The sequence below is a fragment of the Mustela nivalis genome, assembly GCF_964662115.1.
Source record: "Mustela nivalis genome assembly, chromosome: 7".
In the NCBI taxonomy this organism is placed as follows: Eukaryota; Metazoa; Chordata; class Mammalia; order Carnivora; family Mustelidae; genus Mustela; species Mustela nivalis.
The window spans coordinates 23,373,993-23,387,167 of record NC_139026.1 but is presented as its reverse complement, the minus strand read 5'-3'; the positions used below and the strand labels follow the sequence as shown (position 1 = coordinate 23,387,167).

General features: G+C 36.5%; 1 protein-coding gene across 6 annotated transcripts in view; it reads left to right on the top strand.

Moving 5' to 3' along the window:
• The window catches only part of CFAP54 (cilia and flagella associated protein 54), a 311,472-nt gene that overhangs the window by 98,821 nt on the left and 199,476 nt on the right, over positions 1-13,175 (top strand). For all 6 annotated transcript variants that reach the window (XM_082739254.1, XM_082739253.1, XM_082739250.1 and 3 more), the window contains 2 exons: positions 6,974-7,110; positions 10,938-11,085. In XM_082739254.1, the coding sequence (XP_082595380.1) occupies positions 6,974-7,110; positions 10,938-11,085 (285 nt within the window). The remainder of the gene's footprint in view (positions 1-6,973; positions 7,111-10,937; positions 11,086-13,175) is intronic.

The following is a 13,175-nucleotide window of genomic DNA, read 5'->3' as shown; positions in this document are numbered from 1 at the left end:
CAAAGGGACATTTGTCAATGTCTAGAGACATTTTTGGTTGTCATAACCTGAAAGGGTGCTTCTGGCATCTAGTGGGTAGAGGTCAGGGATGCTGAAAAGCACCCTACAATGCAGACAACAACCCTCCATAACAAAGAATGATTAGGCCAAAATGTCAGTAATGCCAAGATTGGGAAGCCCTGATCCAGAGCTATCTTTTCATTTGTGTGCATGTGCCTGTATGTGTATATAAGTTTATACACATACATATATATATATATATATACACACATATATATGTATATATATATATACTTATATACACATACATTTTAAGTATATATATATACTTATATACACATACATTTTAAATATACATATGTATATACATGTGTTCGAATTTATGTATAATATATAATCTAATCATGGTATATATATTATTTTGTATCTTGATATGTCATTTAATATATAATTGACATTTTTTCATTCCAGTAAGTATTCTTCCACAGTGTAATTTTTAACAGCTACATCTTCTAAAGGTATTGCCTCTTTTAATGATACTGCTTCTTATAGATAGATTGTAGTTTACTTAGTAATCTTTACTGATAGGCATTTCATTATTTTCCAGTCTTTTGCTATTAAAAGCAAAGCTGTGATGTACATCTGAGTATATGCATCTCTGTCTGCATCCGTGATTACTTTTTTGGGGGAAAGATTTATAGAAGTGAAATTTCTGAGTTACTAAAGATACACAGACATGAGTTCAAGTTCCAGCTGCTCACGCTAGCCATGTGATATTGAGCAAGTAACTTTCATCTATGAAGTAGAAACAGTAATAGTAGCTACCTCCCAGAGGTATTATGAGTATTAAATGGAATTATGGGTGGCAGATGTTTAACCAGTGCACTTGTCACACAGTAGGTACTTAATAAATATTGTTAGTGTTTTCAGTTATGAATATATTCATGAATTAACATTTTTGCTGAAATAATTGCCTGTCTTAAAACATATCAGCAGTGAATAGGACTCTAGGAAGGGTGATTCATTGACCTAGGTCTAAAGAATCTTAATTTTAAGCCTATTGTGGGCTCTAGAGATAATGGCCATTTTAAATTTTATCACATTTCTATTGTGCTATTATTTTTCTCTTAATGGTTGATTAGAATAATAAGCTAAGATCTTAGTGATATTTTATATTATCATATTTTTCACAGAAAATTAAATTGAGAGAATTGCTAGGATTTGTCTAGCATTGGTTTAGCATGTCATATTGGCTCATGGTTTTCTGATGTTTTTATTTCTTTGGAATCTAATATATTCCCTAATTTTCAGTGATGGAGTTATTTCAAAGTGAGGAATCGAATATTTTATCAAGGCCTAATTTTTCTCCAGGGAGGTTTGACTTTTGGGTTTCATTTGGCAGAACTTTCATTGAAAAGTTAATAAAACGAAGTCCAAGCTATTCTGCTGGAATAATGAGAAGTGTCATAAAGTAATGGCCAATGTTTCATTATTGATACTATATTTGCAGTACTGTATTCATTTGTGACAGTATATGAGCATTCTCATAATGTTAAGTGACTGAAGCAAAATTTTCTTACTTAGTAAACTTAGTAAAACTTAATTTACAGCTCAAGTTTCAGCTTTTAAGTTATAGCAAGAAAATGTACCTTTCCTTTGGAACTGCAATATATTTTTCATGAGAGTGGTTAGTTTTTAGTTTCAGGGTAATTCAGTTCTTTAAAAAATATCATATGGGGTACCTGGTGGCTCAGACAGTTGAGCACCTGGCTCTTGGTTTTAGCTCAGGTCATGATTGGGCTCTTGGGATTGAGCCTGGTGTTGGGCTCCTTGCTCAGCGGGTAGTCTGCTTGTCCTTCTCCTTCTGCCTCTGCTCCTCATCTTGCTCTCTCTCTCAAATAAATAAATAAATCTTTTAAAAAATACTATCGTATGTATTTTATGCTAAGGAATAGAGACATTTCACTAAATACCTATGATTAACTTGGCTTGGAATCTTAGGTTGGACTTTCAACTCAAAGTTATTCTATAGCCATTAATAAAGTCAGTTGGATTTTAAAGTCAGTTGGGTTGTCATTAGGTTTCCTCTTAATGTAGAAAGCTACTAATTTAGATTATCTGGAAAGTTGTTTGAGGAACCATTATGAATGATATATTTTCTAATTTTTCCCTCTTTATAGCTTCATTTGTTTTTATTTTTCTTTATTAGGTTAGGAGTATCTAGATAATGTAATATAGAAACCTATGAGCAGGATTTTAAGATTTTAGGCAAATTACTTGATCTCAATTTTCCTATCTTTAAAATGGATAGAAGACCCAATGTCATATACTGCTGGGTTATTGAACTACTTAGTCAAATAGGGAATGGACACAGTGGCTTATTGAGAAAAAAAAGGGAGATATCATTTAATTAAAAAACACTATGTGTCGCAAATGGCAAGATTTCATTTCTTTTGATGGCTGCATAGTATTCCATTGTGTATATATACCACATCTTCTTGATCCATTCATCTGTTGATGGACATCTAGGTTCTTTCCATAGTTTGGCTATTGTGGACATTACTGCTATAAACATTCGAGTACACGTGCCCCTTTGGATCACTACGTTTGTATCTTTAGGGTAAATACCCAATAGTGCAATATGTTTATAAAAAATAAAAAATTATATTAAAAAAAAAACACTATGTGTCATATATTTAAAGATTCATTATTATGTTTATTACAATAACTCAATGAGATGTTATTATTACCTTTATAGTGGAGGAAACTGAAATGAATTTAATCCTTCTCCTGACATTTTATTTGAGAAAGATTGTCTCAGGGAGGTCATGTAATTAAGCAACCCATGGTTGCTTGGGTAGCAGATGGTAAGCCTGACACTTGAACCAGCTCATACCTTTCTACTGCTTTGTCTCGGTTCAAGGAATTCATGTATTCAACTTCTAACATGGACCAAGTTCTTTTAGAGCCTATGTCACTGCCATCTCTTCTCTGCCTGGGTTGGTGCTGCTCAGTGGGTCTTGATGATCAATATTGGCAGTAGAGTTTGATACTGGGAAATGAATGCTTTGTCAGTCATAGCAGGGGTGGCAAGGAGAATGAAATTCATCCTTTTTCCCCCCACTTTATATATGAATAATTCACTGAAACTTTTTGATAAGTAGAGATTGGCCTTTTGTCTATGACCAAATTAAAAGCAATAAATCTACCAGGTAAAAGATAGTCATCTCATTTTTAAAGCTCTTTAAGAAGTCTCAACTCTTCTCTTAACTCTCATCCTCTAACTGAATATTGCTACTCTCTCTACTCATGTGTTTATTGATGAATTATTTCTTGTTTATTTTGTGCTAGGCTCTCTGCTAGATCTCATCTCTTCTTCCTTGGAACTTTTTTATCAATCTCATTACCACAACAATAACCTATATTTAGGTAATTTTGACTTATGGTTTCAGTTAGGACTCTGATTCCAAGTTAAGGGCACCAACCCAGCTTGAGGGAATGTAGTTAGGCTCTGGGAAAACTGTGCACTCCAGGCGACTGTAGGTCTTATACCTTTGGTTCTCTTTATACATCGGCTTCTTTTTCTCCTTCTAAAGACTGACTTTCCCTACTTCTCCATCTCTGAAGGAAAAATGGAAGCTCCTGCATTTTTATATACCTCCATTTCAGATATAAACAGGGACTGCCTGGCTGGCTCCTAATCTGGATTCTAGATTCCTAGGAAAGAGATTCTGAATGGCCCGCCAAATAAAATGATTCTGATGTCTTTTTTGATGTTTGATCACTGAGTTGTTTTTAAACCTCACCCTTCTTTTTTCCTTTGGTTCCATACACAGACAGGCTGATAGGAGGGCTGTGAGCTCACCTTTGATGCTAACAAGAAATTTGAATCTCCCAGGTGGCAGAACTTTCCCTATTCCTATCCTTCCCCACCTCCAGCCACTAATCAAGGCCCAGTCCATTCCTTCCCAGGCCTACTTGTGCCTGCCTAACACTTCCTGGGAGCCCTTTGTGTGAGTAATAAATTTTCTTTCAAATTCTCCTGGTACATGTAGTGCCTTTAACCTCAACAGCAGAACCACACTTTGGGTGGCTTGCTTTGCAGAAGGGGCTATAAAACACCCAGTTTGAGTCAGGCACTTACCCTGGGGCAGTCAACTGTGCTACAGTAGAATTGTTGAGTGTCCTCTTCTGTGGGTAGAGGGGAAATTACCAGGAAAAGAGGGTTTTAAAAAATATTTTAAGCTATTATTGTGCGCTTACTCTCTACTATGCATTGCTCCAGGCTAGTGATTCTAAACCTTGAATGTGTGTCTTGGAGTGCTGGTTGAACACATTATTGTGTCCTACCATCAGAGTTATTGATTCACTGGATCTGCAGTAGGGCCTGGAATTTTACATTTCCAGCAAGCTCCTAGGTGATGTTGATGTTGATGGTCCAGGGACCGTACTTTGAGAACCACTGTTATTAACAAAGTGAACAAAATGCCATGATAAAAGATTTGTAATAAACAACAAACATAATAAATAAGTAAATTATCTAGTATGTTACAAGGTAAGTTCTATGCAAGGAAGAAGTGGAGTATGGTCAAAGGAATTAGAAGTATAAAGTGAGGGAATGGAAGGTAAATCAGAGTATTAGATTGGGTGATCAAGGAAGTCATTTAGAAGGTGAGATTTGAGGGGCGCCTGGGTGGCTCAGTTGTTAAGCATCTGCCTCCCGCTCAGATCATGATCCGGGGGTCCTGGGATCAAGTCCCACATTGGGTTCCTTGCTCAGCAGGGAATCTACTTCTCCCTCTGCCTGCTGCTCCCCCCTCCGCTTGTGTGCTCTCTCTGTCTCTCTCAAATAAAGAAATGAATAAATCTAGAAGGTGAGATTTGAGCAGAGACTTAAAGGATGGTCTCTGGAGGCAGAGCATCTGCAGAAGGTGCTAAGGCAAAAGCCCTGTGGTTTTCAGAAGTGTACCAGCTATGTCTGATTAACAACAAGGAGGCCAATGTAGCTGGAGCAGAGAGACACCCATGGAGAGTAAAATAATTGGTCAGGGAGGTAAAATGTAAGTAGGCTGGTCAGGATGCTGATCATGACAAGTGTGGAAATTTGGAAGCCACAAGAAGGTCATGTATCAAGAGGAGGTCTCTATTGTACTAAATTATTTCATTAGTCTTCTAGTGCTTCTTTCTCATTTTAACCTCACCCCCTTTAAAATTTATTCTACCCATTACTACCAGGTCACCATCTTACATCATGGCACTGCTCTGCTAACCTGCAAAAACTCATGAATTTACAAACCTTAGTTTAATCATGGCATCTTTTCTTGATTTACCATGTCCACTGATTGAATAAATAACATTGTTTTTAGAAAGATACAGTTTAAAAGGAAAGAACATTCAATTATAATTTCACCCAACTCACACATCATTTGTTATTAATTTCCACATTAAGTGTTAGAATTATGAGGTGTCTTAGTGACCACTTAGTCCGACTTCTTCATTTAACCAATGCAGCCAGAGAAGTGACCTCATCTACCACTCTAAGTCTTGGCTCTACTCTTCTTACTGAATATCAGGCTCTGTACAAATTATTTAACTTCTTAGTGCCTCAGGTTTCTCATCTGAAAAATAGGGATCCTAATAGAGCTCACCTCATAAAACTGTAGTGAGGAGTTAATACAATAATGCATGTAGAGTGCTTGGACCAGTACCTGATGTCTTTAAATACTTCGACCTGATTTTCAAGGCCTTCTGAAATCATATCTCATTTTACCTGTCCATCATTTTCCTGCTTTTCCTCAAATTCTGATCTGTCTTGCCAGTCTCTCCTAAATGCATTATGGTGATTTTCACTACTGGACCCTTTTCAGATTCTCTCTAAACAGTGCCCATCTGAACCTTATTCCTGCCTGAGGTTTCAACTCAAGCCCTGACTCCTTTTTGCAGCCTTCATTTCTCCTTTTCTCAGCCTCCACAATTATTATGTTATTCTTTGTAGTTTTTCTGGTAATTTCATGTGTTTTATGTCTGTAACTTGATTAGAGTTTAATGGAGTATAAGGTCATTTTAAGCTTTGAAGAACCCATCCTTACAGTGCTTAGCACAGAGTAGAAACTTCATAAAACCTTGCTGGTTGGTTGGTTATGAGTGTGGAGCTGGCAGATTTAAAAAGTTCTGGTCCTGTAAGTTATTCCCTTGAGTGGAATATATTCTAGCAACATGTCATTTACATACTCAATTTAATGAATTTATTTATACTTTATCTTCTACCTGCTTCCATTAAGGATTTGAAGCAGCACATAACTCACATGGTGAAATTTCATATTGTTGTACATATTTGAATAGAATGATTTTAGGGAATATCTGTAAAGAAATATATTCTACCAAAAGAAATAGATAAGTTGTTGATTTCTCTTCTCTCAAGCTTCTCTTTTGCCAGTGAAATCAGTTATTTTGCCTAATGTTGAGTATCATGGTCTCTTGGAAGCATCTCTGTTTTATTTTTCACTCTTTTTAGCTGTGAGCCCTTTGTTGCACAAAAGCTCTGAAAGTCTCAGTCTGAACCAGAAAAGAATGAAGTATATTTCATATTTTGGGTTTGGGAAATCTGATTGTTTCTCTTGGAACAGATTGTTCATTATAACAGTGTGTCTAATAAATGGAGTGCACTGCCGAGATAGATGGAAATGAAATTAATTTGGCTCAGATGTGATCTTTGTTTTGCTTATGAGAATTTGAAACATCCTTACAGAGTTTCAGATTTCCATGCAATTTAGAAATAAAAGAGATTTCAAAATATGTCTGCCTCCCTTGCCAGTGGCCATTGATACCTTACTGTGGTCCTGTAGATCAAAAGAGCAAATGTTAACAACTGTGTATAAAATTAATGTGTGAGTGGATTTTATCAGAATTCCTGTTTAAAAGATACATTTCACAGATAAAAATATCACATAAGATAATGTACTTTTTGTTGTAGGTTGCCTATCAGGTTGGTAACTATGAGTTGGCTAAGAAGGCTTTCTCACCAGTTTGGGATTATTTTGTGGCTTCACCACATCAGGATGAACAATCTGTTATTTGTTTAAGCAACATAATGACTATCACACAGAGAAGGTAATTAGAAATATTCTTTTAAAATATTAATTTGCTTAGTGAAAATATGGATATTGGGTGTGAAGCCTAGAATTAATTTTCAGTTTCATATTAAGATAGTCAATGTGGTGGCACCTGGGTGGCTCAGTGGGTTAAACCTCTGCCTTTGGCTGAGGTCATGATCTTGGGGTCCTGGGATTGAGCCCCACATTAGGCTTTCTGCCCAGTGGGGAGCCTGCCTCCCTCTCTCTCTCTGTCTGCCTCTCTATCTACTTGTGATCTCTCTCTCTGTCAACTAAATAAATAAGATCTTTTAAAAAAAAAGATAGTCAATGTAAAACTATTTCTAATAAGTGTTTTAATAAGTATCTGCATTATAAGTTCTTGAGTCCTTGTTAGAAACTTCTTTGCTAGAGTCAGAAAAAGCACAGGAGGCATATAGATGCATTCTGAATTTAGAGTAATGAAGGCTATGGGAAAGAAAATACACAAATACCTTTGGGGCTTTTTTTTTTTTTTTTTTTAAATAAGAACAGTCTGGTTGGGGTTAAAGTTATAGTCTCATGGGTGGACTATTAGGATAAGACAGTTTTTCCTTTGCTTGAAGAGGCTCCCAGGATTAGAGCATCAGCAACTGCAGACAGGCTGCTATGAGTTGTATAAAACCACAGGTCATCCTTTGCTTTATAGCCATTTTTCCTTTAAAAAACAAAGTTTAAGAGCAGTCCCAGAAGTGAGCATTAGTGTGATTTCAGGCTTTTTCAACAAGTTCAAAAAAGGACAATCTCCTTCACCTGCTTGTTAATGTCTTTAATAAGAAAATAAAATTCTTTATTCCTCAGTCAAAGATAATGACCTTAAATGCACATTCTGGTTGAGGCAAGGCTTTCATAATGCTTATTCACATAAAGGTATAATTCCATTCAATTAAACAAATGTAGACTTAGCATTTACCATGTACAAGGATGCTGGTGCTATGCAGGATGCATTTGAGAGGCATTTCAGGAGAGGAAGAGACAGAGGTTGGAAGGTTTATGCAACATGGGGACAGGGGAGTGGAGGTAGTGAAGTTGGCTGGGATTGTCATTGTTACCTGACGGGCAGGCGGGCCTATGACATGTACTACGGGAAAGGGTGAGGTGAGGGACAAGTTTTTGGAAGAGATAATGAATTAGATAGGAAATGTTTTGCATTTAGTTTTCCAGCAGGATGCCTTTGTGGATATGAGGTGCCTAGTAGATAGTTGAATATTTGGTGCTGACACATAGGAGAGAGGTAAAGGCTAGACAGAGATTGAGAAATTGTCCATGAGGTCATCGTTGAAATTTTGGTAAGTGCTATCTCCCAAGGAAGAACTGTTTAGCAGAAAAGGTAGAAGCTGGAATTGAACTCTGGACATTGCTTATATTTAAGAGGCTGAAGCAGGAGATAGAACCAAGGTAGGGCTGAGAATGTTTTATGTTGGTCTGAGCCCATGAATAACCAATGTTGTATCTGAACTAGTCCTTGTGGTTCTTATTATGATTGCAAGACATCTTTCAGAAATAACCATCTGGAAATTTTGAAAAAAAAAAAAAGATGTATTATTTATGGGATCTGGAAATTATACAATACACTTGGGGCCCCACAGCAGGTCATAGGTAAAGAGAGAGAGCCAGCATGGGCCTGGTGTTCTGATTTTATTGAGGTAAAGTGTGGGTGCTTAGGATTTCATGGGCTCACTCTTTGTTGTTGAATTTAAAAAATAAAAGTGATAATTTAAAGCAAGGGAAGAGAAAAAAACCACACATACACACAAATTGCCCCAATGTTCATTTATTGAAATCAACCAAGATTTTTTTAAAAGTGGCCTGGCTCTTTATCTAGTTGTGTGGCTGGCAATGTATTTATTAGAGAAATCTGTCTCTGAAGTGGATGTTTTGGCAATCAAAGCTTAAGTCAGACTTGCATCACAGGAAAGGAAGGAAGGGAGAAAGAAAGAAAGGAAGGAGAGAAGGGAGAAAGAAAGATGGAGGGAGAGAGGAAGGAAGAAAGAAAGAGAAAGGGAGGGAGGGAGGAAGGAGGAAAGCCCAAGTCTCATAACTTACTCTACAAAAAGGAGTAGTTCAGGAAGTGAAAGCCTGGAAAAGTGCATTGCCAAGGGAAGTGGGAGTATCACCCAGGAGGGACTGGTCAGCAGTATTAAATGCCATTGCAAGGTCAGGCAGGGGAGTTGCTCAATAAGAGATGCTACAGAGAGGTTGGGTAGGATAAAAACTAAGAGGAAACCTTTAGAATTGACAATTAGGAGGCCATTGATGAGTTTAAGAGAGCTATTTTGGTGGTGTGATGGGCTAGAAACCTTCTGCAATTGGTAAGAAATAAGTGAAAATAGAGAATTGGAATAAGCTAAGATCACTCAAGTGAAGTTTGGTGGCAAAGAAGAAGAGGATGGCAGAACACTGAGGGGGAAGGCAGGTTTAAGGAAAGCATATTTGAGGATGGAGACTGTGAAGAAGGAGAAACTGAAGGTCTAAGCACATTCCCACAATTATGAAACTATGGTGGTAGAGCCTGGAGGATATAGAAATACACAGGGTGGAGAGTAGGGGGTTTAGGACGTTTACTCAGGAATGTGAACAAAGAGACATCAAGGATAAACGGAAGTGTTGCTGAGGAGGACTAATGACTAAGTTGATATCCCATAACATGAATTTGTAGTAGAACCCAGTTCTTCTGGATAAGTCCACATTTGACTCATCTTTATATCCCAGGGCCTAGAATAGTGTTTTCTACATAGGAGGTGCTTGGCAAATGCTAGTGTGAATGAAAAAGAAAGATCAAATGAGATTGATCAAATCAAATAAGCGATTGTTGTAGAAGGGATAGAAAAAGCAGTCAATGACATCTGTGCAAGGTCAGGCAAACTGATTATGGCTTAAAATAAGGGGTGCAGAATCTGAAGTGGGAGAGAGGTCACTATTGAAATGGCTGACCAGCGTGTGAGCTCTGTAGAGAAGGAAATGGAGCCACCAGGAAGCAACAGCCTGGACATTGTGTACGTCCGGGTACCAATTATCATGTGGACCAAGAGAGAGTTCATTATGAGTTGTAGGAGTGGGAGGACTAACATTCTTCTAGCAAGTTTAATTTCAGCGTTTAACACAGTGTTGAAATGGATCATGATCAAGTGTGAATTACTGATGTCAGATCCTTTCCTGTTTTTTGAGATAGAGGGTGGACCTGATGCTTAGAAGGGAAAGTTCGTCACCAAGTAATGTTGAGAACAAGGAAGGGAGGAGTATTGAAACCAAGAAGGAAGGCTGCATATTTCACAGTTTTGCCAATAATTGGCACTGTTGACTACAATTTAGAAAGATAATTAAAAATAAGCCAAGAGTTATTAAGACTCTGCCTCTCTCCTTTCCTCCCTTCTTGCCTCTTTCTTTTTCCTTTTCTCCTTACCCGGGGTGGATTTTGCTATAAGTGACCCTTATTTTCCAAAAGTTTATTAATTGAAATATTGGGCCTATTTCCCCAAGCTTCTGAGTATCTATAGCGATTTCATTATGTTGATAGAAAAGAAGTTTGTGTATTAGAGCCAGAAAGTTTTACTTCACCAGTAGTTATTTTTATGGATCTGTGACATAATATGTCAGCAGCTTAATAATCTTAGTTGTTAACTTGTTGTTAAATATAGTCTTTAATTTTAATTTAAAGAGCTGTGTGAGAGAAATTGTTCCACAAATTTTTGCTGTTATTTTGGGATCACTGTGTAGATACTAAGAACAAATCAACCTAAAAAGGTGTGTTTATATGTTAAATCATTTTGTATTTATACTTGTAACATCATTTACTTCCTTTTGCAGATTACATTCAGATCTTTTGGCAGAGACTTCTTCAATCCTCTTATACCTTTTTCTTAGAAATATTTTTGTAACAAGTGACATTAAAATTAAAGAAGAAAATCTTTTCTGTGATAGTATTAAAGGCAATGAGCTTTTCCCCTCTCAACAAGTAAGTGATTTTAAAATGACCAAAAATGTGCTGATTTCTCTTTATTTGTTTATTGATATTTCAAGTTCATGTTATTTTGGGATTTCATACCCTGATTTGTGAATGGACTGAGAGGTCATTTTATGATTGTGCAGGTTTGTCTGATATTTCATATAGGTTTCATAGGACCAAGTTCATATATATTTTTCTTCTTTTCAGTTTATCTTTTGTGTCTCTACAAAATAGTATAAATTTCAAATACTAAAAAAGATATAAAGTACAAAGTAAAATCCATTATAATCCTATTGCTTCTAAAAATGATATGATTTTGTTCCCTCTGTTTTGTTTTATATCTCTGATTTTTAAAAATATGCATAGGAAAATTATTGTTATTATTATTCTACAAGATGACATCACAATCTACTTTCTATTCCACAATTTTCCTTTTTAACCTTTTTTTATAATTTATCTTGAACATATTTTCATGTAGATACTTATCAACTTACCAGGTTTTTTTAAGGTCTTAGTTTATTAATCGTCTCATGAAAATCTGCACGATCACCACAAATAAAGTCACTACGGAATCTTTACTCCTGTTGTCCACTCTCCATCTCATTTCTTGCCAGCACCAACACTGGCTTTGGCAGTCCCCTTGACCGCCTTCATTCTGTTCTTGCGTTCCTTTCCCTCTTTTCTTGAGGTCCTTTCCTGATCACATAGGCCATGTCCTGCAGGGCTATGATTGGGTTCATTTTTCTTTGCCAGTTGTCTTGCCACCACCCACTTGGGTTCTGAAAACAAATACAAAATGACATCTGGTATGTTCTTGTCCATTTTGGCTAGTTTTTCCCGAATTTCTGCCTCAGGTACTGTTGCCTTTCTGGGATGAAGAACATCGGTGAGCATTCGTTTTCATACCAAATTGTTCTTAACTCTAACATTGTGTTACTGTATAGCGGCAGGAATGTAACCTATCTCTTACTGATGGATTCTCAGGGTGGTTATAAACATTGCTGTCTGTACATCTGCAACTTTCTAACTTTTAACATCTTGCTTTTAAAAACAGTCCTTCACTTTTGTTTTCATTCTAGATTGAACATCACTCTTCTTTCTCCCTCTTCCTCTTTCCTTCTTTATTAACTTTAAACACAGAGACTTTCCCCAGGTGTTTGCTTTTCACAGTTGCATTTTCCTATCCATGCATTTATTTATTTAATAACCAAACAAATAAACCAACCAATAAATTGTTATGGGAGCCTGTGACAATGCCCGTGGATACAAAAATGAAAAAAAAAAAAAAAAGAAAGACATGACCTTTTGTCTTTTTTGATACAAAAATGATACTATTATTTGTGTCAAATAATGATAATTTGATAATAATGATACTATTATTAGTATCAAAAATGATACTAATATTTTGATACCTTTTGATACACAAAAATGAAAATAAAAAAAGACATGACCTTTAGTCTTACAGAGCCTAAGCACTCATAACCATCATCCTGTTCCTACTACGTTGCATTCAGTCTGTACATAAAGACAGTCTTTAAGTACTTCAGTGAATTCCAGAATGCCAGACTACCATCCTACTAAAAATTTACTTTATGGAAATTTCTGGTTGCCACTCATAAGTTTTCTCTGTATATAGTTTTGTATGTATATATAGAAAAATAGGGGCACCTGAGTGGCTCAGTAGGTTGAGCATCTGACTCTTGATTTCGGCTCAGGTCATGATCTTAGGGTCCTGGGATGGAGCCCTGTATGTTGGGCTTCACACTCAGTGGGGAGTCTGCTGCTTTCTCTCTCCCTCTGCCTCTCCCTCCATTTGCATGCTTGCTCTTCCCCCACCCTCCTCAAAAAAGTAAATAAATCTTTCAAAATAAAAGACAAGAAACATAGTAAAATCTTCCCTCAGGAAAGGGAAAGGAAAAGTTAGGATCATTTAATCACAAAAGCATTTACTCATAAAAGCCCAACTTTCTATTTTACTACCATTTTTATTTAAGTAGCAAAAGTATAATAGAAGATTAGTTTGGTCTACTGAAAATTCATCATTTTTTTTCACAAACCCAGTAAGAAAATGGGACCTTTTTTTAAAAAGTGGGGATAAT